Source organism: Colletotrichum scovillei (assembly GCF_011075155.1).
Source record: "Colletotrichum scovillei strain TJNH1 chromosome Unknown Contig00006, whole genome shotgun sequence".
Taxonomy (NCBI): domain Eukaryota; kingdom Fungi; phylum Ascomycota; class Sordariomycetes; order Glomerellales; family Glomerellaceae; genus Colletotrichum; species Colletotrichum scovillei.
In genome coordinates this window covers 4,757,184-4,783,998 of record NW_023336264.1, presented here as the reverse complement: position 1 = coordinate 4,783,998, position 26,815 = coordinate 4,757,184, and the positions used below count along the sequence as shown (strand labels likewise).

Here is a 26,815-nt window from a genome sequence, read left to right as displayed (position 1 = left end):
CTTCTTCTTCCTGATCAACATCCAAGTAATCTTCTCCACAACTACATCTGCCTGCCAACAAAAACTTACAAGGCACATTGGAAGGCAAAGGCAAACGGACCTCGGGCGCGCCCGAGCTTTTTTTTCTTCTTTCTTTGCCTTCTTCTGCCGCTCCCGGACCCCCCTTTTTTCCTTCTGGAACTTCCGTTGCTTGTGGAGTATATAGTTTTTTCTAGCCCTTCTAGAAGGGCTGCGTAACTACCGCAGGAAGACCTAGAGTATAGTAGAGTAAACCCTCGTGTTTAACAGAGTTCAACGACCGAATCGGCGGCACCGATGACAGGAAACAGGGAGCCGGCCTGTCTAGGTACCTACTGTGCTAGCGAGAGAGAGTAGACCACGCGTTGGCCTAGGCTCATTGGATTTCTGCGAGCGAATCTCGGGAGTTTGCGACGCTGTCACGACACCCAAGACATTTCATCATCCACCGTTCCGCGCACCGTATACTACACTACATACGACGCGAGCAAGGGGTGGTGGTGGTGGTGGTGGTGGTGGTGGTAATTCTTTCCGCGTCCCTTCTTTCTTTCTCCACAGCCGGGAATAATGGCAGATTTGCGAGCAACACGGCACCGCCCGGGAGTTACACTGCAAGAACGATGGGGGGAAAGAGGAGACAAGGGGGTCATGAGAGGGTACTAGGGGGTACGTAAGTCGTTCAACTGAGTCTTGCCCTGGACCGGACCGGGCAGGGTAGGGGGGGGGGGGGGGTTCTTTTCTGCGGACTGAGTGCGAGCGAGCCTACGGATACCACCTGCGGATACATACGCTTCCCTCCCCCAGTCGGGACGATCGAGCCGAAGCGGTGTGGAACTGCGGAACCTGCGGCGGTCGGCGCCGGCAGGTCTGTTCTTCATGGGTGTCATCAACTCCTCCAGCCAGCGTTGCGTGCATTGCGACATTATATACACGATTTGAACAATCATCAGCGATCAGCCAGAGACATTAGAAACGGAAAATGCTTTTTTGCTTTTCTAGTCCTCGATACTCGAAAAAGGGGGACGACGCTTGTCACCCATGCTAATCATCGAGCAAGCCTAAATCGAGTGTTTGCTCATGATATTTCCTCCACCGCATACGCCTAGCTGTGTTCCGGTCTCCGGTCTGGGTGAATTCTTCCCTTCCCAGCTTCCCACTGTGTCTTCTTAACGCTTCTTTCCTGCGTTTTTTTTGGGCATCATCCGCAATCATTCAAGTATTCATCCTATTGGAGTCTCTGCCATCCACCATGGGCCGTGGACCACGCATAATTGTCCGGCAACCCCATTACACCGCCTGGTAGCACCTCCTATTGCAAGTACTGTTGCAGTGCTTGCTGCTGCTCTGGTGTGAGACGTGTGTTGACAAAGTTGACAATCGCGCCGTTGTGGCGCTGGTTCGCGGAACTAATGTACGCGCTGACCCAGGGAGCCACCGCCGTGACCTCTGGGTAGTCGTCACGCGCGATCGGCCGGCAGGTGTTGAGAGCAGTGTAGGACAGGCCGAAACCGATATCATCAACGTCAGCTTCGTTAATGAGCTCGTCACCCAGACCGGCTGACACCACCGGAGGGTTGACCAAAAGAGCAAGAAGGATCTTGCACGTGTTGGCCCAGCCCTTGGCGAACTTCTGCGCAAAAGCCTGCGACTCGCAGAGAGTCTTGGTAAGACTGACTACTGCGAGTTTACGGTCGACAGGTCGGGCAAGTTTTTCCGTCTCGGCCAAGACAAACGGAGGGTAGACCTTGGCGAAGATGCCCTCTTGAATCTTCTCAGCGTGCTTCATGAAGTAATCAGCACCGAAGCCAGCCTCAACTCGGGACGCCACGAGGTGGAAGAATCGAGCGAAGCGAAGCTTGAGCGAATCCGGCGGGTTGCCCTGTAGCTTGGCGAACAGCAGGTTCAGGATAGTACCAAAGTACTGATCAGTAACCGCACTGAGTCTAGTTAGTATGGAACTTTCAAAAGGTCTGTTGGTAAGGAATCGACATACGGCTCGAATGACTTGACGACTGCCTCCAAGATGTCAAATGCGTACAACTGGTACTTCTTGACAGCAAGGAGACGCTGGAAGATGCCGAGAATCTGCTCCAACTTGTTCTCGGAGACAACGAAAGCGGAAGTTGCCGGGATGATGGATGACAGAAGTCTGGTGCAAGCTGGGACGTTGCCCTTGGTGTCCCACAGAGCCGGCTCGAGCAGCGGGGACAGGAAAGCCCTGTAATTGTCCGAGACCGCATCCGGAGGGCTTGACTCCAAGAGCTGGGCCAGAATCTGGAAAATGTACTGCAGGAACTCTGTACCATCGTTAGCCAAGTCATTTTCGTGTCACTGGTCAACATACCGGTAACGTCCTCAACCAGGATCTGGTTGAATGGCTCCCAAAGCTTCTGGTTGAAAAGCGCAGCGTGCGTGGATGAGGTATATCTGACGAGAGCGCCAAGGGCCTCGAAGTGGTAGTAGTAGAAGCGCGGGTTGCTAGGGTTCTGCTTGATCATGTTTGTGATGGCAACCAAGTGTGTCAGAACACCCTCAACCAGCGGTGCGGCACCGTCCTTTAGCACAATGAGAATTCTCATAACACATCTCATCAAGAACTCGTTCTCCTGCAGCTTGGCAGGGGTCTTCTCCTTCTCAATCAGCTTGAACAGATGCTCAAGCAAGTCCTTGGCGAACGGCTGGATGTCTTCGCGGGGGAACATGACCTTGCCCGAGTCGTCCGACAGAAATAGTAGACGCTCGACCGCAATCGCAGCGTATGAGTAGACGACGTAGTTGTCCGACGCCAGGTTCTGGATGAGGGGAGGGAACGCCAGCTTCCATTGCTCTTTTGTCAGTTGGCTGCGGAATGTGTGCAGGTACTTGATAGCGTCGACCTTGGAGATGGGCTCAACACCACCGCTGGCCATCAGGTCGGCAGCAATGTGTTGTTCGAAAAAGTCCACGACGTTGACCAATGAGTTGACCGTCTTGACACCTTGAGCGGCGGTAACGGATCCCTTGGCCGCGATGGAAATGAAGAGGTATACCGCCGTGTCCTTCGCCTTCCAGTCGGATTTGCCCTGCTCCAAGTAGTGGTTGATGTACTTGTAGACGACACCAGTGACGAGTTGCTCGTACTTTTCCTGAAGTCTTCTCAAGAAGTCGGTCGCGGATCGGCGTCTCGAGTCGGTGTCTGAGCCCTCCAGATCCCTGCGGATGTACTCGATAGGCTCATCCTCGAACAGCTCCAAATCAGACTCGCGCAGGGCAACGTTGGGCAGGATGACCTTCTCGACCACCTGGCCCAGGACGTTCTCATCCGCAAAGACACCCGAGTGCTGCGAGGTGCCGGCGACAGCGGTCAGGAAGTGCAAAGCCTTGCTGACCAACAGGTCGTACTTGGTCTCGGATCCTGTGCTGGAGAGCAGATTCCAGGCATTGGTAATGAAGGGCTCCGTGTATTTGCCAAAGTCCTCGTCGTACTTGAGTGTGTAGAGCTCCAAAGCCTCGCAGATGTCGGCCTTGACGGTATCGATGACGCTAACTTCGGTATCGTCGTCGGTCTCCAGGATCGGGTTCGTGTATGTCAGGTACTTGTGCAGCAGTTCTGAGATGGAGGCCAGGTGCTCCTCGAAAATGGGGGGCATGTCGTGGGACGACAGGTCGTAAAAGATCTTGATCATGAGGCTCAGGGACTCGAACCAGCTCTGGAGGGCATCCTTGTTCTGGGCGTTCTTTGTGATTTGCTCATCGGTCTGGACAAGCAGCTGCACAAAGGGTTGCGCAAATGTGCTGATGACGTGGTTGATCTCAGTATATAGCTCGTCTGTTCTGAAGAGAGGACGCCAGCGGACGAAAATGGAGTGGGCGACTTCGAGGACACCAATGTTGACCTTGGGATCGACGGGGGAAAATTTCGCGACGAGCTCTTGGGTCAGTGTTTGCCAACGCTCCCAGAAATCTGAATCGGCAATGATGCTGATAGCATCGCCGAGCTGGGTCTGGATGGTTGGTGGGCAAGAAATCATCAGCCCGATGAGCTGAGACTTGATGGTGTTCACCTCATCGGCGGGGAGCTTGTAGTTGCCATCGGCATCGACCCAGTTGGAGCGGATGAAGTTCTTGAAGGCCAAGGCGGCGGCTAGCCGGGTCTTGAGAGGAAGAGAATCTGAAGCGACAATGTTGAGGAGGTTGAGAGAGTATTGCGGCTTGGCTGCCTCTGCCTTGAGGGCTTGCTCGGCTGTTTTTCACGTTTGTTTATTAGCATACAAACAAGGTTGGCGGGGTACGAGGCAACGGCAACAGCAACAGCAATGGGACGGCGGTGGTGGTACCTTTTCTGTGAGTGCTGGGATCTAAAGTAGCATCCAGCAGCTGGGCAATGGTGCCCATTTGGGAGGCCATCTTGACAGAGTTCGCAACGTCGGGAGAATGTGTGGGTGAGGAGTGGCGGTGGAAGTTTGCTGTAGTGATGGCTTCTTTTTCCTGCGCTGAACTTTTTGGGATGGGGGGAGTGTTGCTGTGGGGGACGAGGCTGCCTTGCACCGTACCTTAGCTGACCTTATGGAAAAGAGATGGAAGGTGCTGTGGGGCGCTTTCCATCATTGGCTGTTGACAATGACAGACACTGACAAGCGCCAGCCAAAGGCGACCGGGAGCTTTGTCGGAAAAACCGCAGGGAGAGGTACCTATAGTCTGCCTGTACACAGGTAAGGTACCTTAAGATACGTATAGGTGGGCAAACACCTTGGCAAGCATGCAATTGGTCTGTGCGTTACAGGAGATGGAGAGACCTCAGGTAGGGCGGTTGGAATGAAGCATCCGCCAGGCTTGACGCAGAACGGCATAGAGACAAAGCTGCTGCTGAAGAAAGTGTTTTACCTTCCCTGCCTGAGTAGCTTAGGCCGGTGAGGGTTTTGATTGAATCCGGATCACACTAGGAAGCATCATGGCTCGAAAGAAATTCTGCCACATGCCCAACCTTTGCGTTGGTACGGAGTACTGCGCCTTTCACTTGTAGGGAACAGTAGTTGCATAATATCTCAGGATCTATAGACAGATGCATGGAGAACGGGAGGGATGGACAATGGGGCGCCTCGGCCATTGGATACCTGACTTATGATTTGGTCCCGGGCCGGTGCCGATTAATATGGGGCATGTCCCGGGGTGCCCCAAAGACTCCCGTCAATTATACATTTGACGCCGGCGCATGCCGTCACGGTCAAAGTAGTCCTTGATAGCTCTGCAAACGGAACAACATTGGTGCGAAACAAGCAGGATCAGCTGGCCATCCCAAGTGGGGCTACATCCTACAGGTCCCTTTAGCAGCCACGCAGTACCTGTAAGGTAGTAAGGTACCTGCAACGGGGGAACTGCACACGCATTCCAGGCCGTGTCGGGGGGACAAAGCAAGCCAACCTATAGGCTATGGTACCTAGGTCGAGGTGAGCGCCCACGAACTGTTGGTTCCTGCTGCAGGTACTTGCCGCATATTCTGCCCCCCCCTAAAAACCTGCGCACCTGCTACCTCCACCCCATGTGCCACCCGACTCATGGGATCAGCATTCCGTCAGCTTTTCCACCTCGTCACTTTTTCTACGACTTGCACCACCCGCCGAAACCTCCAAAGGCCCACGATGCGATGTGATGTCGTGATAGCGCATTAGCAACTCCCGCTACTTGGCACAACGGACACAACCCGATCAACCCTCAACCCTCACACCCGGCACCAACAACAACTCTACGAACCAGGTCCGCCGCACCGCGCCACTGGCACTGGCATTGTTCTCTCGTCAGCTCCCGTCGGCAACCATTCCGAGGTCCTCTCTTCCCGCCGTTTCGCTAGCTCTCGACTGGTTCCATTTGCGCCGGGGGCCTTGCTCACCCTCACACGCTTTGCGAGCCCGCCCCCTCCACCTCCCACTTCCACTTCGGGACTATCGACTATCTGGCCTGCCTGCAGCTCGCCTTGAATGGGGTGCATCAGACCGTGGCGCCTCCCTGATTGCCTGCTGCCACCTTTCCAGCTGATCTGAAAGCCATTTTGCCTGTGAGTAAGGTGGTCGTCCGCAAACACCATACCGTTGCTGTTCTTCCTCACCATCGACAAACCGCAAACTGTGGACCACCCAGAGACTCGCATCCTCATCATTCGCACCACCGATGACAGCATCAACCCACTTTCGCTATCAGACGCTTCGAGCCGATATGAAGCTTGCTGCATTACAACATAGCTAACATGCTCCGTCGCCTAGTCTCGTCCAAAAGCGATCACCCCGAGTCCGATCAAACCGACGAGCACATGTCACCTTCGCCAGGAGATGCGCCCTCTTCGCCAGACTCGAGTCGCCCGAGCGGCCTAGCGAGCGTTTTCAAGGGTCTGACCGGCGCCAAACTGACCAAATCCCCTCCGCCGAGCCTCAAGTCCGCTTCCTCAATCCTGTCACCCATTGCCGACCACGTCAACGCTACTCGAACAACCCTTAGCGGATGGTCGCCGAACCATATGGAGTCCTTGCAGGTGCTGAGAAACGGCAACGGCTCCGTTGGAGAACGGGTTGCCGCTGCTAATTCACTCAGATTTGCCGTCGCGGAACACCCCATGAACCCAGTGCTAGAAATATGGGATGTTGGAAAGACAATGATTGCGTCCAACAAATCAGATGCGGAGCGAATTGCTGGCTGGGAACTTTTGTCAGAATGCGTCAAGCACAAGGCCTCTACCGATCTGGAGCGTCAAAGTTTCTTTGAAACTCTCAAGGCCCCGGCTCACGCCAACGACTTTCATCTGCAACTCGCTGCCGTTGAAGACCTCACTGCCCACGGCCGCGACTTATCTGGGTTCGACTACCAAGTCATTCCACAACTTGAAGTGTGGCTTCGCGAAGCCTACCAGGCAGTCAAAGCGGCAAGAAAGCAAGCTAGCCGTGATGCCAAGAAGAATGCTGGCAAGGCAAGGTTCTCTGCCGCTGGAGAAGAGAAGAACCTGCACCAGCTCTTTAAATTCATCGGCGACATTATCAAGTTCAGCTCCAACGTGGCCAACGAAAAGTCCATGACTGATCTCATGAAAGTCCTGGTCGCCGTTTGTCTTACCACGACCATCGAAGAGGATCTGAGAGCGTCCATCACCGTCATTGACACCATCGTAACGTTCGGCGCCTTGCCCACTGCAAGCTTCAAGGAGTGCGTCCTGGTTCTGGGTTCCATTTTCTGCCTCGTACCGAGCCTGTCCAAGGTCGCTTGGCACACAATATCCATTCTCCTGAAATCGCACAACGGCCCTGCAGCAGTGAGGGTGCTTGTAGACCTACTACGGAATCTTCCAGCGGATGGAACCAGCAAAGGGAAAGACACGAGAGATATTCGGGGCGTGTTGGCTGTTCTGGAAAAGCTGCTGACGAAAAGCACGGAGAAGGGATATCCGCCCGTGCCTTTTGCACTCCTCCTTGATGGATTGGTCGCAGCTGTTCACAGCACCGACTCCGGCCGAGTTCACTGTGCTGTTCTCAAGCTGATCAATTCTCTTTTCCGGGATGGCGCCGGCAACATCCACCATCTGATCATTGAGGAGGATTGGTCGACACTTTTAAACATTGCCGCAGAATGCTCCAAAAAGGCACCGTCGGGCATTCTAGTCAACAGCGAGATGGTTGCCCTCGCGAATGAGCCGGATCGTCCAGATGGCGCAATAGGGATCGAGTTGCTGAAGCTCATTGCGCGCCTGGAGGAGTTGGCCGCGCAAAAGTCGGGTGATTTCATTCCGCGACAGATCATCATAAGATTCTTCATCGATATCCACACTAGACTTCCAGACTCGGCGGCGCGCTGCGTTCTCACCTACTTCCAGGAATTCAGATGCTGCTCGCCTTCGGACTTGCAATGGGAGGAGAATCTGGCTTTGGTCCTTAAAGAGTTCTACGCAAACAGGAGTCGCAGCTCAGAGACCCGCCTACTATCTCTCCAGGCCGTAACGGAGTCCTATGATATGCTGGACCTTATTGGCGAAGGGCTTGGCGACGACGACTGCGTTCCGAATCTGATCAAGGACCTTCTCAACAATATCGCCGATGAAACCAACCTTCTGGTGCTCGAGTCTGTAGTGGCTTTCATGGTTTCTGTCGCCGTCTCCTCGGATTTGGAGCTCTTCAACTACATTACGGATACCCTCAGAACAATTGTTGTCAATGATCGTCTCTTATCGCCCATCGCCTCGTCTGCGTCTCGCCCAACGACTCCTGTTGGTGGCGAAACAGTGACTCCTCCCAAGAGTTACACGTCTTCCGGAGTCGTGACAAGAGGATACGTCAAGTTATTCATGCGTTGTATGAATTTGGACGGACCCAAGACCCTCAAACTCTTTGACACACTGGTCAATATCGCGAAAACGAACCATTGCAAGACTGATGCCCGGCTGACTGCCATGAAGCTACTCTTCCGACTCCGAGCGGATTGGGCAAATCGAATTTTCCTGATAGGCGACACAGAATCTGACGGTCTCGCGGCAGCATTGCTCCACACAGCTTCTTCTCGGGCAAAGAAGCATTCTGAAGACGCATCTCAACCTTCAAGACCTAGCAGGGCCGACATGGGCGCTGTCTCCCGATCTACGAGAGGAATATCCTTCAGTAGCTCGGGGACCCAAGAGAGAGTGTTTCCGATCCGCTCCGCCAGCGGGGCAAAATCATCCTATCCGTACAAACAACTTTGGGCGCTGCCTGACCCTGAGGCATTGCCCGAGTCCCCATCGGCGATTGCGAGCCCTATTTTGGTATCATTCGTCGAGGACCTAGAGCCGGAGGCCACCGAAGAAAGCGAACCATCCGCCGTGGAGACGAAGCAGATCGCATTGAACATGGACTCTTGGCTTGACACGATCGTTCGCATCATTGAAAGCGGCAGTGAATGGGAGATCTACAGCATGGTATTGGTTCATCTGCCCTCGCAATTGACCAACCACGCCATTTTCCGCAGTGCGGTGCCGCAAATTCAAGAGCTTCGGCGAGTAACATGCGAGCAAATCAGGACGAACAACTTCCAAGAGCCGCCAAACTCTACAAGCCTGCGACGCGCTGATGTCGCTATCTGTCTATTCCATACCTTGACAATGATTCTCAGCTACCACGAGTACTTCCAAAAGGAACACGAGGACGAGATTGTGCAAGCATTTGTCAAGGGCATTTCGACCTGGGAGCGGTGCGCAAAATATTGCATTCACGCGCTGTCAATTTGTTGTCACGAGCTGCCCCTATCCACCAGCAAAATGTTGGTGCAGATGTTGCAGAAGATGGCACAAATCATTACACAGCCTCACGTCGCAATGCACATTTTGGAGTTTCTCGCTTGTTTGAGCAGAATGCAAAACCTCTATATCAACTTCCGAGAAGATGAGTACCGCATTGTGTTTGGAATCTGCGTTCGCTATCTCCAGTACGTGCGCGACAAGAAGCAAACCCAACGAGGCAGCCTACACAGCGAAACAGCAACACCGACGGGGTCCACCTCGGACCTTTTGCATCCGAATGCTGCAGACGATTTGCCTCAGTATGTGTATGCTTTGGCGTACCACGTCATCACGTTCTGGTTCTTGGCCCTGAAGCTTCCTGATCGTGCCAACCATGTCGGCTGGATTGCCAAGAACCTGCTCAGCGACGTTGATGGTGGACAGAATCCTGAAGAGCAAGCCCTTGTCACGCTTGATTTTATGCAAAGGGTCGCCTACGCTGACGCCGACGAGTCCTCTGAGGACCTTCTCTTTACTAAGGAGCGGTTCGGGGAGATTTTGAAGCGAAGATGGTTGATGGGCAACAGCATTGTGACGATTGAGCAATCAACGACGACCGGGTGGTCACAAATAACGAAACGGCAACCGTCGGGCACGTCCTCCTACATTGTGCACGAGAACTTCCGACCACGCCCAGCCCACCAAGCCCAGTACATTTCTGATGTCTCGAGAGATGGCCAAGTGACGAACAACAATATCCTTCCCAGCCATTTGATGGTGCAGTTGATGACTTCAACTCCTCAAACGCAGGATGCTGCCCGGCCTATTCCTCTCCCTGACGACGAACCGACCCAAAGAACGGTTCGTCTTTTTGACCGCAACTCCACCGTAGACGGACACAAGGTTGGAGTGGTGTACATTGGTGAAGGCCAAACAGAAGAGACGGAGATTCTTGCCAATGTCTCAGGCAGCAGCGACTATGTGGCTTTTCTCAACGGTCTAGGCGCTCTGACGAGGCTGAAAGGGTCCAAGTTCAATACCCAGGGACTCGACAGAGAGTACGACACTGATGGCGAGTACACTTTTTGCTGGCGCGACAAGGTAACCGAAATGGTGTTCCATGTCATCACACAAATGCCTACCAACCTCGAGCGGGATCCCCAAGTCATTATGAAAAAGCGGCACATTGGCAACGACTTTGTCAACATCATTTTCAACGACTCTGGCATGCCCTTCAGGTTTGACACGTTCCCGAGTGAGTTCAACTACGTCAATATCGTCATCACTCCAGAGGCGAGAGCGTCGTTCCTCACTATCAGAGAAAACCCGCCGAGCGAAGGGAAGCATCCCCCGTTTTACAAAGTACAAGTGATGAGCAAACCCGGCTTTCCCGAAATCTCGCCGGCTTCTGAAACAAAGATGGTCAGCCTGAGGGCTCTACCAGGATTCATCCGGCTTCTGGCCCTCAATGCCTCCGTCTTTTGTCTGGTGTGGGCAAACCGCGAGGGTGGCGAGCACGTCAGTTCTTGGCGTAACAGGCTCAGAGAGATCAAGAAGTTGCGAGACAAACACGGCCCCAAGAACAACACTGCCGGCACCCACCAATCGTCGCATCCTCACTTGAGCCACCTGAATAGTACCTCGACACCTTCGCCGCCGCCTTCGTCATTGGGCGGCGCAGTCCTGGGTAATAATCACCTTATAGCACAAGGCGCAGATGCGTCCAAGTCTGCGGCCAATGTGCGCGACAGCTTCAGCAGTCTGCGCCGGTCCTCGGTCGCAACTTTTTTCACGAGCACCAGCGAGCAGACAAGCCACCGTAGCTCTATGCTCTCTACCACTACCAACGACACGGAAGTCTCACCAGCAAACGGACTCGACGCTCTGGTTGAATCCGTCGACTTCTCCAAGTGGGCATGAAACACGGACATTTCAATCTTCACTTTCCAACAAAAAAATCAGGCGTGGGCACAAATTCGGAACGAAACCTAATGGCGGACGAGAACACAAATGAAATTCAAAACATACGGGGTCTTTAACGACTTGATTGACAAAAAGGAGCGAGGGGTAAAAAGGGGTGTCGGCGGATCCTTGGGCTCGAATACCATCAAAAGTTTTTTTTTTCTTCTTTCTCTTCAATGATTTACGGGGATTCTATGAGTCCCCGTTTGTGTGTAGGCTACTTTGATACGAAAGAAAGACCCTTCCCACTTCTCATCGACGATGTAATCTGATGTGTGTATTGTGTGACTTCGCTCTTGACTCGTGCCATCATTGACTTGGTCCTTGGCTCATGGCCCCCATTAAAAACGAGGCGGCTGCGCTGGGGTTACTTTTACACAGCAACGAGGCTTCATTTTCAAGTAAGTGAAAGTTGGACAGAGTGTCTTTGGCGCCTGGAAACCAACGCCGTTCGCGTCGTCGTCTCTTTACCAGTTGGGAATATCCGATCGATTTCCTGGGCCGCTTTGCACTGCTCTCTCCACAGAAAATTTGCGAAATCAATGAAAGCTACTGTTACGACTTGGTGACTCCAAAACTTGAGAATGCCGCGTTACCACACAGTTGCCACAACATCAACAGAGTCTTTTTGTGCGATCCGGCGATGTAGTCAATCAACTTCGAGGCAAGGACCAAGTACTATGGAGAACAAATCGAGCGCATTTGACAACCACGATTTGACGTATTCACACTTTCGCAAGGATGAGGGAATACAACGAAGCATCATACTCGAGTCAGCTGTCAGCCCATCAAAGGGTAGAGAAGTCTGACTTTCACATTCTCCCGCCCGTCTAGATTGATTTCGCAAAGGCACACCGCGGAGGCGAAGAGCTAGCAGGTGCTGCAGGTTTTCAATTTCTTCCAAGGCCATATGCCAAGGAAGAAGATACAGTATCGACGGGAATCGCTCAATGGGGTTTCGCTTCCGCCCTGTCATGATGGAGAGAATGCGCGACCATCAGTCATAACGCGGCATCGCGATCAAGTGAAGATGTTGCTTCAGCTTTCGTAGAACAGTCACGAACATGGCCCAGTTAACCCGAGTAAGTACTGGAAAGCCGAACTCATTTGGACAGTACCTCAGCAACGTTCGAACCCGATTTCCTAGTCTAGTTACGCTTCCGCCACATCGTCTTAGACGCTGGTCGAAGGCATACTTGACAAGGCCGTGATGGACTCGGTCGTAGGGGATCCAGCTCTACTTAGACAATGAATGTAGCTTCCGAAGCCATTGTCGCGCATCACCAAGTCCGTGGAGAAACACCTGGAGGGTCCGAAGTAGCAATAGATATCTATGCCTGCTTAGTACTTCGTATGCTCAGTTTTAGCCTTTCGGTGGCTGACAGCCACCACAAGCGATCAACAATCGATGCATCTTCATAGACGTCCAAAATAAATACGATCGAGGGGCCGACTACTTCGATGACGGCCATCCTAGGCCGATGCCCGCCGTCTAGAATTAGTAGGCCATTTCTTTGGCACTCGGCTTTTACCTAGGTGCGCTTTCTTTCAATGTCCTTTGGGCCAGAACATAGGTAATGGACGCAAGCCAAGCGGACATGTCGCCATGAATTTAGAGACAAAGCCAGTGCCGCGTTCACATATGGAAGGTGTGATTCTTGGCGTTTCGATCTCTACTACTATTGCTCTCTGAGAGCCGCTCTCACGTGCTCTCTTGATCAATGTATCATCTTTGACCGCACTTCATCAGAATTTCGCAACGTGATCCCATTACCCATTTCGATCCAGCATTTCTACTACCTTGATACCAATGGTCGCTGGGTCGACATCGACTCCCCACTTACAGCGGTATGCTACATTTTCAATTGAGTGTTTCTTTTGGATCTTCTCGAGAGCCACCGATTCTAGTCTCTACGACGAGATGGCTCAAAGAAGACTATTCAACCCCGGCGCAATCGACTCTATGAGCAAGGAGAAACTACCAACATCTTTTGCATTGAGAAAGTAGATCGTCGGGGTCTTCTTCACCGAGTGTGTATGCTTTGGACATTAGTCAAAACTACTAGCAACTGCGATGACAGCAGGATCTCGCATCGCGATTCGCATAGCAAGCCGACCGATTTCGCCTGTCCTTTAAGATAACACCGTCTTGTATATACAACCATAGCATTGTAAACACACGGTCAAAGTATACAAGTTTGCAAGTCGACAGCCCATCTCAAAGAGCCATCTGAACCGACGAGAGTGTCAATTATCAACTTCTGTGACCGCAGGAACGCTCAAACCAAGCGACAAGCAACAGACCAAGAAGGCCTGCTCTACAGCTTCTCATTCCCACGACCAATCGTCAATCCCTATCCTCCATGCCTAGCCTATATCGAAAAAGCAACGCCCTCAAAACCTTGAGGGCGTTTATAGGATCAAGTAAACTGTAAACAAAACAGCTGAAACGGAAGCCAAGAATGCCACAGACTCCAAACCTCAAAAGCTAAACGCCACCAAAATTCCCACGATCAATGTACAAGCTACCTCGCAGACCTCCGTCTACCCCTCCTTTCAATCAAACACATAGCACATGACGATATCGGTCCATGATATAGTACTTGAGACCACGTTCTAGGCCCGTGGTCCACAAAAGTCAAAATTGTATAAATCGACGTTGCGATCCCGCAGCCCTCTCTCCGACGCCAGCCCATTTCATCCATCATGGCGCTCATTGGCTCACTAATTCCCCCCTCGACCGCTCTAGATTTCTTAGGTGGTAGGACAAGGTTTTTCTTCTTTCGCAGAGCGTGGCTTTCGAGATAAGACCTCCCCCTCTTTAAAAGCCTTCCGCGGCAGTACAGATAGATAGAATTGAGCTGGTTTTCAAAAGTGTATATAGCGCAACAGGCGCCTCGAATCACCTTGGGGTATTTCCCACCAGACTCAGCGCACGATGAAGAACACTTTCAATACCCTACCGGCCCAACTCTACGCAGAGTCAGAATTTTGATTTGAGGCTGCCAAAAGGTCGGCAATCGTGTCACGTAACAAACCGCACCAACTGATTTATACGGTTCGCACCGAATCGACGCTGTTTTTCGTTGGTCTATGGGGCTTGGCGTTGGAACGTTGTATCAGGGGTGAAATCTCACTGGAACTCTGCCCTCAAGGAATTCGGATTGCTCTTCCGTAGCAAAACCAACAACTAAATTTATAGGAGAGAGAGCTTTGCCAAAGAGCAACTAATACCCTTTCAAATATCTTTGTCTTATTTCGCTCGATACGGGGGATAAATCGAGTCCTACATTTACATCAAGCCGTATCTTAATCCTCATGACGGTCTCTCTATCTAACCTGTTAACAACCCCTGCTTCGAATTAAGTTTTGATACCATTTAAACATTGCTAGACTCGCGGTAGTATACTGCCCCCTCGCCGAGGGTTTCCTCAATGCTTCACGTTTCCCTCACTTTGACGGCTCAACAATTCCATAGTGAGCTACCACCATCTATTTCTAGAGCTCTCGTATCAGAATCCTCTGGCATAGACTGCCACTACGCCAAGGAATATATCCTCACAGCCTCCATTTGATCACTTTGGAGCAAAAGATAGCAACATCTTGGCGGGTTAGCATACAGGATACACAGTTTGATCTTTTGTTCAACGTTCTCTCTTGGCGAGAGCGATTACCACTCGGATCCATGAGAAGCTGGGAAGGAAGGGGTTCCATCTCTCGGCTTCAGATCAAATCCCTCAAGTGATGACAATCTCCCTGCATTCGGTACCTCTTGATCAATCATACTGACTTGACTACCTAACTCTCCGACACTGACTCGTTCATCACGATTCCTTAGACAGATGCATATGCACATTCCATGCCGTCGTCCACTTTTCAGCTCTCAACGTCCTGCAAGGGCGTTCGGCTGCTCGGCACCCTCCGATTCCATCCTCGGATGTATCATACCGACGGCAGGCCCTCCTTTTGTATGTATGCTCTGTTCGTGAGGCAAAGATACAGATCGATCTCACATCTCATAAGATGGACGACTTTGAGTAAGGGCAGATCCCCTCGTCCAAAGAGCGCCTCGAGGACAAATATTGAAGAAAAACAGACCTTGCCCAACGACTAATTACGTCCCACGACCGAGCGACGTAGTCAGGGCTCCCAGCTCCTCGGGATCTGGAAAGTCAGGGGAAATACTTGCCAGAAGAGAGTTGAAGACGGAAAGCAGTCCCGATTCACATTCGTCCTTTGGGATTGGGGAAAGGGAGGGAGAGGAGGCAGGCAGCTGGCAAACCCGACAGCGGCACAAGATCCGAGCCCACCAGCCAGCTTACCATCGGAGTCTCCTTCCATAAGCCTTCTTCATGTACTTCTAGCTAACCATGGCGTCTCTCGATCGACGGTATTAGGGAGTCATCCACGCTACCTACTGCGCAAAGAAAGAGCCGATAACGTCGTGCCCGCTTTGTCGCATCAAGCGCCCGATCCTTTAAAAGTCTCTGGTCGCACAAAGCAGATGATCCAGTGGGTTGCCGAGAAAATCCCTGTGGTGTGTTCGTGGCGGTCACTCAAAGGGCAGCGGCGGCGGTGTTGCCCACCTTTTCCCCCTCCCCCTCCTGTTTTTTTTTTTTCTCACCCATAAGCCCATTGCAAGTTTCACCCCTGGCTCCTTTTTTTCCCTGCGCTCCTGCGCGTCAGCTTTTCGTCAGTTTTGTGCTGTGCTGGGATAGGATAGCCTTCTTGGTGCGTTCGGTAAACGCGAAGAAGAAACAAGTCCGTCGCACACACACACACACTCACACACACGCATACACGCACATACACGCACGGATTGGTCCACCGTCCGTTTGATAGAGCTGTAGCTGGGTTCGGATATGATTCTTGATGAGTTACATCAAAAGACGTGCTTGGATCGGCGGTGAGAGTAAGAGGCACAACATCGACGACGCCCGAGGTTTATGGGGCTTTCCCGACCTTGACTGTGCCGCTTGGGGTCTGAAAAGAAGATTCGTCCCCCAAGAAATAATAATTGGCCTGCCTTGGCGACCATGTCAGCAAAGTGTGACTATTACGCTACTATTCTGCGCCAACAGAATCTGGGTTCGTCAGCCGTGTGGTTCACGGTAGGCATTGGCAGGAGTGGGCCGATTTGCGGCCACCGTTATGTACGCCTAAGTTCATCTTCATACCCGACCGCTTGGATGGGCGCAAGTTGTAGGCTGTCTGTTGTTGAAGCTGGCCGATTTGATACGGAGTCAAGTTCTAGTGAAATAACGGTCAGCTTGCAGAGGAGAAACGGCGTTGAGTCAAACATCTTAACCTGGGTTTGCGCCGGAATACTATATCAGGCTGCGCAGAAGCTGGGAATGTTTACTCGTTGTTTGGCAAGTTTAGGCGAGGGGGGGCCATTGCTTAACAAGATAAATTTACTAAGCCTTTTCTGGGTGTGATCCAACGTGCATTTCTGACACCAAAAAAGACGGTACCTGTGACCAGGGATCTGGGGAACCAGGGTGGTCGGTTGGTTGTCATTTGTCAACTTGCTATGTTACTGGAAGGGACTGGTTGGGCCGTGAGACGGAGATAACCCCGCTGGCTGACATGACCGGGATGCCGGACGCTAAAGGAGTTGTCGGTTTGGCTCGGCTGCTCCCGGTCAACAATCCACCGAGTTTCTCTCCCCCCTTGAACCCCTTAGTAGAAGGAAGTCAAGGGAGCGTGGAGGACTCTGCAGTTTTGCATAGCCTAGGCCCGGGGACTATGCAATGGAAACCGGAGGGTCTGTGTGTTGGAATATGTCGGACCATTGAGTCCTCTCTTCCTTCAGTTGGCCTTGAGCTCGAGGGTCAATCTATTCAAGACAAGTTTCCCCGGTATTCGGTCTGCGTGATCGACGGTGCCAACACCATGATCCTATGGCGCAGCGTACCGATGGGACGTGCCTGGCACGACTGGAAGCGACATGTTTCGTGATCGTCGGTTGGGCGTCAATGGCCTCTTGCTCATTGCGGGTGACAGTATGAAGATCAGAATCATGCTTCAGAAGCTGTCCAAAATGCGTCTGATCGGCACCGGTGATATGAGCCCTTATCGGCGTGTTCAATTCGATACTCGGAATGCCCTCTGACTGAGATTGTGCCTCTATTGACATCGAAATGGCCAAGAAAAAGTCTTGGGGCTGGGGGGTCCGTCTTCATCGAGATAGTCGGAACAAGGCCAAAAGTTGCGATTGAACCAATTAGCTGTTCAACGTGCTTGACCAGTCTGACGTGCCTTGTGTTCTTGAACCCTTGTACTGTCGTCAAGCTTCATGCATATGTAGCCCATCAAAGACTCAGAAGGAAGATCGCGCTACACGCGTGTCTTTGATCTCAATGTAACAATGGATAAAACGTGGCGCGGGGAATGTGAGTTTTTGGAGGGTGGTAAACGGATGTTCGACTTGAGCAGAGCCGAAAAGGAGCATCTAGATCCGAAGGGATGGCCATGATAGGTGCCACGAGTGCTCATGATGTGCCAGTGTCAGACATGGTCAGCACGCCAAGAAGCGCGATTGGACACTCTGCTGACTATCGCAAAGTCCTCTGTCTGAAGTCGCATTGAAAAGAAAAGTCACGCCGTTGCTGAATTTAGAAACTCTTGCTGGTATTAATACGCGGTATCTCGAGCAGCAGTTCCTCGATTTCGATACGCGTTGGTGGCTGGTGCCGATTTGACTACCCTGCCAATGTCTAAGCAGTTTGGGTCGACAATGGATTTGTTCCATCATTGAAGGTGGAGAATAGTTTCGGGATTTGAAATCCTCCGTTCTGCAATATTGCGCCGAGGATTTCAATGACTGCTGAGTAACGTCTGCAAATCTTGTGAAGCGTGGGATACCGCATCCTGATGTAGCGTTTGCTGGCCGACGGGATTCATAGACGTATCTTAAACCTTTCGCCAAACTTCCTTGTATCGCGCCCATTGCCGGAAACCTTTTCAGCTAAATTAGTGGGACGCTTTCTCGCACAATCATCGCACTTACCCAGAGATTGGAAACCGTCATCCCCTCCTTTCATGCCGTCGATGAACAGTTGTCGCATGCCTTGCTCAGCCAACAACTTGACACACGTATCGAGCAGCCTGATCATCACAGAGTCCCGACTGTTCACCATTTCCGGATGGTCATCTGAATCAAGAGTCAGCAGGAAAAAACCACTAGACATGTTCAGCGTGACCACAAACCTATGATGCAAATGCAGGTTACTCCCCCCGCATCCGCGCCAATGGCTTTCGCCCACGGCAGGTCGTTGCCGGCTGGACTCCCAGAATTGGGAATGTAGGTCAAAGCAACAGCTACAATAGTGTCACCTTCCAGACCGAGAACGACATCCTCAATGTGAGATGTGCCGTCCAGGTTGCAGTATTGGTCGTACCATCCCATATTATCTTTGCGAGCCACGTCTCGACTGACGATTTCTAGAACCTGGTGGTACTCCATCATGTCGCATCGCCTGAAAGTCAGTCCAGCTGACGAAAAGCTCTTTGCGGGCATGTCTTCGAATTTGAGGAGCCAGTCTGAGACCTCCTGTCCTTGGCCAGGCTGGAACCCATCCATATTCCAGCCTCGACGTGAAAACCAGTCTCGTGAGAAGAAATCAGACGGCACGCCGTAAAAGAGACGTGGAAAGGCTGATCCCAGTTGCAGCCTATTGACGCCCCGGGTTCTCTGGAGCTGTTTAAGGGCATAGTTATGTAGTGTCAATCCGACACCTCTTCCGCGGTATGGGTTTTTGACAATCAATACGGCTACCGAGCCGAGCAGATTCTCTTGCCCCCCATCTGGATACGTGGTAAATGTAGCGCAAAAGCCCACAATCTGCTTGTTTTCTGGTTCGCGCACGACATAGTGCCTGGAAAAGCCATCTCTCTGGAGGAGCAGGACAAGCTGGTACTGCGGAAGGTGAAATTTGGGTGGAAGGCATTCCGTCCACAACTGATGGATAGGGCCCATGTCTATACCGCAGACTTCGACATCCCAAGTTCTTGGGGCGATGATGAGGTTTTGTACGGGAACTGAGCTGATGGTAGGTGGACGAACGTCGTCAAAGATGATGGAAGCAGCAGCTTCTAGCTCAGATGGCGAGTAGCCTGCGATTTGCACAAGCGTTGCAAAGTGGTCGACGTGTAGGTTCTGGGTTTGGAGGTTGCAGCAAGCTACTATGATCTGCGGTCGCTCGTCTGCCATTGTTCGTGCGGCATCGGCCAAGTCGATTTGCGAGACATCATCGTCCACATGAGCTCCAGAGATGACAAAAACGATGGCTTTTGCCCTTTTGATGAACTCGTAGTGAACGTTGGTGATGCCGCCTCTTTTTGTATATGGCACATGGCGGACCAATGGGTGCTGCGAAGCAATGGCACGGCCCAACGGTTCGAAGGGATCCTTGTCGTTGTCTGCGAATCTGTTGTGAGGAATAACAACAGGCGTGAGCAGTACGATTATGTCGTCTTCCGATAAAATTCTTCTCAGGGGAATACAGTCTTGTCGGTCCCATAGTAACATGGTTGGGGTAGTTTGTGTAGACTTTGGGCTTTTCTTAGACGTGACATGGTGATCGATCTGCATTTCCGGGGAATACCTCATGGCGGAGATAGTCAGTTGCGGTCGCTTCAGCTCATCCCTATGTCAAGTCAGCGCCCGGTTACACAGATTAGCGCCGTGTAAGGTGAGTAAGCGTCAGGTAGGAAGCGGTGGCTTTTTGGACTTACTAGGCCTGTATAAGAGGAATTCCGTGCGAACGGCATGAGACGATTCGTTTGCTGCTCGTCCCGTCGCCAGGACCACTTTCTGCCACGATGTCACGAGCCAGCGCACGACAGCTGCGGCTATTGGCAATGGGCCGACCCAGAAGCGCAGTCGTCTGTTGGCCCAGTGTCTAGCTGGTTAAAGAGATTTTGTTGAGTAGAGAAGATTTGAGTGATGGGCCAGATGTAAGACGATAAGCACTAGGGCAGGTCAAGGCGAAAGAGATGTGAATTGGAATGGTTCGATGTGTGCTCTGCGTTGCTAGAGCAGCAGAAGAGACCAGGATAAATGTCGAAAGTAGATAAGGTTGAGAAATATATCCTCGACTGTTCGATGTTGTCGCGAAGCGCTGACTGTTGTTGTCATTCAACTTGTTCGAGGAGACTAAACGTCAATCAACTCGATGGCACCTGGCACCTGGGCAAGCAAGTCTTGAGGGAACAACCAGACTAAATGTTAGAAGACACATATTTACAAACGTGAGGATTGGTTACACATACCTCAAAGGGCTGGGAGCAGGGCCGCGTCTAAGAGGGCGATAGACTCGACAGAGATCTTTAACTTGATAGGTGTGGGAGGAAGTGCATGAGGGCAGTAGAGAGAGTGGGGTGTGCAGTAGAGGCGACCGACCGAGGGCACGACCAGGCCGAAGGGACAGCACAACACAGCCAGTCAGCCAGATTTCCTACAAAGATGGGGACCGATGGGCAACATGGAGGGGGAAATCTCGAAAGAGGATATGCATGGAGGCATCATCAGCAGATGCATAACTTGAGAACGGGTATGTGAGAACGAGTAGGACACGAGGTGAAAAGATGCCCAGCGGTCAAGGTCGAGGGCCATCCACGCTTCCTCACCGTGGGTGGTGGGTCTTTGTAGCAGGTTACCAAATCAAGGGCTCTGTGGTCCCTGGTCTGGGGGACACTCGTCTGACTGATGCAATAACCAAGTTGGTTGTACGGATAGACAGAGGTGTGCACGCGTGCGTACGTGTGTGCGTGTGTACCCATGGAATGAAGAATGGTGGGAGGGAGGGAAGGATGAATGGACGGATGGATCCAATGTAACCGGCGCGGTACGGAGCGGTAATACGTCCGTCACCCTTAGCTTACTAGGTACTCTGGATGAAGTTGCTCTTGGATCATGGATGGAAGGGGGGATAACGGAGCGTTGACGGACGGATCTTTTACCTCGATGTGCTGACCACCAACCGAGCCTTGCAAGTGCCACTTAGCAACATGAGGGTTATTAGAGAAGGTTACACAACGCTGCTGCAGACGAAATTGGCGTCCGGCATGCGGCGTGCGGCGCGCGGTGTATAGTGACCACCTCGAGGTGAGGTGAGATGGGAACTGCGGTAAGCAGACGCCACTACACCTGACGGCCGAAAGGTGACACAGAGCCAAGCCCATGCTGCGATAGATTGGACCTCAAGGCACACTACGCTGTCATAGAAGGTCGCAAAGCCCCCACGGTAGCGGGTGAAGGTGGTCCAGTCTGCCAAGGAGAGAAGTCAAGACGGAACAATAGTAGCTATCGGTGTATGCGGTCTGCCTCGATCATTCGTCCAGGCAAAGTCGCCGCTTCTAGTGGAAGCCGGCTTGCGGCTTGCTATCGTCGCCTGCCATCCGTGGCCATGGTTTTGGAGCTTCCAACCAACGATTGCCCTGGAAAAGCCTGCTGAAAGTAGAAGGTCCAGGGAAACATAGGAGGCTTGCGTAGTTCTGGCAGGGCCGGCTTTGGGGGGAGTTTGTGTGCTTGTCGGGGTGTGAAAAATAGGGTTTACTGGGAGAATCCTACCGACGAAAGGGGACGAGGAAAAGGCGGCACAAACAGGGGAGATGCCCATGCCCAAGTTCATTCGGTCCTCTCTCGGCTGTGGAGACATCGGGCCGCGACTGATAATGATATGTGAGGCACAGAGCGAGAAATCCGAAAGACACATGGCGAGCAGAGTCGTCGCTCGGATGATTTGGTCAAACGAGGGAGAGACGTTACATAACTTGGAAGAGTTGTAAGGCCCGAACACGGTCAGTCTGTCCCAACTCCTAGTCTGTAGGCAGTGTTGATGCGAAGCTGGAACGATGTCAGTGACCAGGCCAAAGTGCCGTGAGGAGTCATGAGACCTGAATCGACACCTCGGTCACCGTGGTCTTGAACAAAACATGCAGTCAGAAGTGGAGGCGACAATGACCTCGCGCACCAAGGTGGAGGTTTGTACGAAGCACTGGACCTCAGAGAAGGATGTGACGGGATCAGAGAACAGAAGGATTCTTGCGAGGCATTTGCGTTCCCAGTTTGTGGAACAGCAGGTAAAGATGGCGCTACTGCGTAGATTATGTTAGGGATGAGGCGCTTCTGACGCCTCGGTCAGCGAGCTTGGCCAGATGAGGGCAATGTTGGAGCCAGTTGTATTTCTGCAGGATGCGACTGTTGGAGGTTGCAGGTTGTTTCGAAGCAACCCTGTCATTGAGAGGCAGCTACCTAGCTACCTACGCAGTAGTTGTCCAAGGTAAGGCAAGGTAAGCAGTGTTGGTGTTACGGTGAGAGACGTCGGCGAAGGCAAGGTAAGCAACTAAGGTAGCCGTGGGTAGTAGGCGCGAGGTCAGAGGTTACGCAGGAACTTGGCGGGACGGAGCGTCGGGATGGCGGTATACAACGGTGAGCACGGGCGTTTCTGGAACGGGTACGGTACTTACCTATTACCTCAGGTAACTAACGGCCCAAGATGTCATCAGTCGATAGATACGTCTCTTCGTGCCGTATTCGTCGTACCTTTTCTTTCCGTAAAGTACATCACGTAAGTACCACCCTCAGCCATCAAGACTTTGACCGGTTCGTCGCATCATCTCACGTTCGCCTCGGACTTTCCCTGACGAAAAGAACAGAGTCTTTCGTCTCCATGCCAAAAGACGGAAAGCCATGTCGAGATACCCTGCCATACATGGGCATCATGCGCCCTACTGTGTAAGCAAGTCCACTTTAATATCTTCCTACCTTACTGGGGGCCGTGCCTCTCTCCTCTCTCCAGGCCAGACGTAACCAGTTGCAGACCGCGGTTGCAGCAAATGATACTTTCAAGTTGCCTTGTGTAACCCCAAACAAGACCATGAATATCCCTCTTCCTTCCCTTTTGCTACTACCGTGCATGTGTACCTGCCTCTTGTCGACAGTTCCTACCCGAACCCCGTAGCCGCGACGTAAAAGCTAGGAGCAGGCCGGGTAGAAGCGACATCATTCGCAGCCGGAGCCGAATCGTCCTCGTCATCTTTTCCCATGAACCTGCTGCAAGCCCGCAAATCTCGACTCTTTGGATGACTGCACCTCATATCTCACATCAGTCCCCCCGCTATGGACCCCAGAGACCAAATGAGCGGCAGCCATGGCAGCCAAGACGGCATATGCGCCGCTTACGGTCCGGAAGGTTTGCCACAATGTCAATGGCCAGCAATTGGATACTCCCAGACCGATGAGCATCTTTTGCAACTGCTCAGGCTTGTCCATTTGCTGTTCCCCGCCGCCCACAGAGACGAAGTTTTGGGGTCCAAATCACCAAAGGCCGTATTCGTACCGGAGCAGATATCCATCAATCAGCACGGGGGCAAATTTCAACTGTGGTCAGATTCTCAGGTCATGACATGCCTTCTCTGCAGGCTCTTCATTTACCCGCAGGACCTAGACAGCGGTGCAACAACACAGGGGCTCTCGCCTGGCCTCGCCCGGCCTCGCCCAACTCTTCACCGAGGCGTGCTGCTGCTGATGCCTCCCTGTCCCGCGCACATTCGCGCTCCTTGCGTACACTGCTGACCGAAAGCCCACCCCCACATCGAATCCGACACCTTGTAAGGAGTCGAAGACAGCTCTGCTGCTCCGGCTCTGGGCCTGCACCTGTTTTAGCGAATTGCTGAGGATGGAGCTTGCTCCGGCCAGTGACCCCGGACGCTGGGCGCCGAAGAACGGACCCATACCGGCTCTATGCAGCCAATGGGGGAATGGACCCATAAAAGTGACAAGGTCCGAGTGCACGGTGCAGTTTTCCCGGTCTGGACGCGCTCACCTTGATCTTCACCCCGCGACGCGTCTGCCACTCTCATTCACCGTTCTGGACAGCTCGGGCCTGCCAACCCATGCTGCGACTTGACGACGACGCTTGACCCGCCTGCCTCATCTAATGTCGCCACACTGTATCCATCCATTGGAAATCCGGCACAAAAAGAGTGTCGCAATTTCAAGACGCCGACGTACCTGGTAGAATGGCTTCGCCCACCAACGATACGTCTATGAACATAGACGTTGACCTTGACGTTGACCTCCTGATTGGCGATGTTGTGGAGGGTGAGTAAATCCCCTCACATGTGCAGTCCATGCATTGACCCAAATCCATCTCATTCGTACAGCTTCCAAACTGCCTGCAAAACGGCGGGCGACCAGCATCAAGCCTACTGTTGAGAAGGTCGCATCATACGCATTTGAAAATGGCCTTCTTCCCGACTCCTTGAGCGAACTCATTGACCTACTCACGAGGCCAAACCTGTTGGATCAGGCAAGCTTGAATACGATACTCAAGAATCTTTACCCCGCTACTCGGCTATCCAGTGATGTCGTCCTGAGGGTGGTGGGATGCCTCGGCCACGGGGAACTGAAGCCTTCCCTGGTTCTGCAGTCGAACATTCTGAAATGGCTCATTATGGCATACCATGTCATCGAAAAACCTGCCATCTTGTCGCAAGCCTACGCTGTTTTGTTCAACTTGCTAGATACGGCAACCATTCGGTGCGGACTCTTCCTCTGTTGCGAACGGAAAAGGGGCTAACACGACTCCAGACCGCAACTTTGCCATCTACTCGCCTTGATCACACGCAGAAAACACGTCCGGCCTTTTAGGATCCAAGCTGTGTAAGTTGGTCCCTCTGCAATCGCAGGTGGTTCTCGGCGCTAATGGCACATCTCAGCCTCAACCTCTCCAGGCAAACAGGAAATGACCCAGCATTGACAGGGCTCCTCCGGGTCTTCAAAGACTACTATCCTGAGATCATCGTCAGCGATGCCTTGAGGGGCAGGGCCTCGGCATTCAAGGTGAGAGGCGCCACGACGTTCAGGAGATACCCGTACTGATTTGGTAGCACCCCGACGTGGAATGGCGCGAAAGGTTAAATGAGATCCAACGAGACCATTCTCAACGGACTGCTGAAGCAGCCGGTCAACCTCAGAACGGCTTCAGCGTCAACCATCAGGCTTTACGGGCCCGCGGCAATAAGTCGTCAAACCTGCCTCCTGTCTATACCTCAGAAGCCACAGAGGTAAGCGTTCGGAGGAAACACAGCCAGATAATGGATGTGCCTGGCTAACAAGTACAAAAGACCTCCGTCACTTTGGAAGAGATTGATAGCGCCGATCGTCTTGCTCAGACAGTCGAGAAGATTGAGCTACCTAACCAGCTTGCGGCTGTGCTAGCGGACCCCCTTTTGCAGAAGTTCGTGGCCCTGAAAAAGGATGACACCGCTTCAAAGCGGGTGGTTCATTGGATCAATGCCGTACTCGAAGACGTGCTCAACGGTAATGCCGATGACAAGTCGTTTGCGGAGACGATGAAAATGCTGGAGGAATACGTGGCTCGTGTCAAAGTAAGTGTGGCAAACGGCCTTGGTTGAGTCTCGCTGACTGTAAAGGAAACTCCACCCGTCGTCTTACAATTTTTGACGAAACTATTTCCGACATGGAACGGTGTTGATGCTCGGGATTCCATCCTAGGCATCCTCCAGTACGCGCCTCTCGTTGTGTTCGATGGCAAGCGTTCCAATCTCGCTTTCTTCATCGACTTTTCTGACTGTGTAACAGAGCTGTACAATGTGATTCTGAAGCCACTAGAGAAGTGCCTTCCTCCAACGGCCGAGTCGCAGCTAGCACTGCTCAAACTTTACCAAAACCTCCTCCGCCGCTGGACCTTTGTTCTCAACTCGCTTGACCAAATACCCAAAGATGCCCCCGTCAGTGCCTTTTTCGCAGTCATGGAGCACGCAAGCATCATCGCCCTCAACGTTGTCCAAGCTTCCCCCAGCGCGGCTGTCCACGGCGGTGTCCTCGACCTATATGAACAGGCTGCCGCCAGCATCTCTGACCCTACACTTCAACCTCTCCTCCGCATTGCCAATCCGCCCGCGCAGCTCATCTACCTCCTCTTCTTCAGCCACTCCCTAGCAAACGTGTCGCGCCTGTGCACCGTCCTCGCCATATACAAGAAGGGCTTCGAGATGGCCATGTCCCGGCGGCAGCCGACAACGTATGCCCCGAGCTACGTGAACCATTTCAACGGGTACCTCATGGACATTTGCAACTGCCTCTGGCGCGGCAAGGCTTTCAACGATGGTGATAAGAACGCTCTCGGCTGCCTTAGCGCGGGCCCCGTCACACAGCGGCTGCGCAGATATGTCGAAGACCTGGGCATGGACCTTGCGCTTCCGACGCTGTTTGGGTTCTCCTACTCGCCGCTGTTGAGCTTGCAGGCCATCGAGTGTATCCGCGACCTGGAGGATCGTGAGCTGGCTGCGAACGACGACGCCATCTCCACACGGCACGCGGGGCCGGTGACGTCGAACAGTTTAGCGAGGTTGGCAGACGCAAGGGGGTTGCGCATCACTTGGTCCGAGTATAGGATCATTGTGCTGCGGGCATTGGAGGGCAAGGGATTGGGCGGCATCCCGTCGTTGATGAAGAACACGATGAAGGTCCTCATGAGCTCCAAGAGTGCTACATAGAGACGCCATGTTGCCATGACACGGCTCGCCTCATGCCGGCAACAGGCTCGGAACATCTGCATTTATGATACCCCCTTTTCAGAGATGAGTAGCGCAATT

General features: G+C 52.6%; 4 protein-coding genes across 4 annotated transcripts; 2 read left to right on the top strand and 2 right to left on the bottom strand.

Annotated features, from left to right (window-relative positions):
* Positions 1-1,092: 1,092 nt before the first annotated feature.
* On the bottom strand, positions 1,093-4,502 carry HER10_EVM0006557 (Cse1). Its single transcript, XM_035476140.1, has 4 exons — positions 4,335-4,502; positions 2,363-4,240; positions 2,012-2,315; positions 1,093-1,955 (listed from the first exon to the last, which is right to left on the bottom strand). Exons 1-4 carry the CDS (start codon positions 4,402-4,404, stop codon positions 1,328-1,330), a joined length of 2,880 nt encoding a protein of 959 aa, XP_035332783.1. The 5' UTR covers positions 4,405-4,502; the 3' UTR covers positions 1,093-1,327.
* Positions 4,503-5,570: 1,068 nt separating this feature from the next.
* On the top strand, positions 5,571-11,434 carry HER10_EVM0005731 (uncharacterized protein). Its single transcript, XM_035475336.1, has one exon. The coding sequence runs from the start codon at positions 6,302-6,304 to the stop codon at positions 11,141-11,143; it is 4,842 nt and encodes a 1,613-aa protein (XP_035332672.1). The 5' UTR covers positions 5,571-6,301; the 3' UTR covers positions 11,144-11,434.
* A 5,168-nt stretch (positions 11,435-16,602) lies between these two features.
* Positions 16,603-19,718, bottom strand: HER10_EVM0009131 (acetyltransferase; the record flags this gene model as incomplete). Its single annotated transcript, XM_035478630.1, has 4 exons — positions 16,603-16,673; positions 18,198-18,341; positions 18,398-18,737; positions 18,924-19,718. 4 exons carry the CDS (start codon positions 19,716-19,718, stop codon positions 16,603-16,605), a joined length of 1,350 nt encoding a protein of 449 aa, XP_035333079.1.
* Positions 19,719-23,218: 3,500 nt separating this feature from the next.
* HER10_EVM0003962 (uncharacterized protein) lies at positions 23,219-26,789 on the top strand. The gene is made up of 7 exons (XM_035482940.1): positions 23,219-24,296; positions 24,359-24,734; positions 24,786-24,857; positions 24,914-25,037; positions 25,085-25,261; positions 25,322-25,585; positions 25,631-26,789. The coding sequence occupies exons 1-7, from the start codon at positions 24,215-24,217 to the stop codon at positions 26,714-26,716; spliced, it is 2,181 nt and encodes a 726-aa protein (XP_035332448.1). The 5' UTR covers positions 23,219-24,214; the 3' UTR covers positions 26,717-26,789.
* Positions 26,790-26,815: the final 26 nt, after the last annotated feature.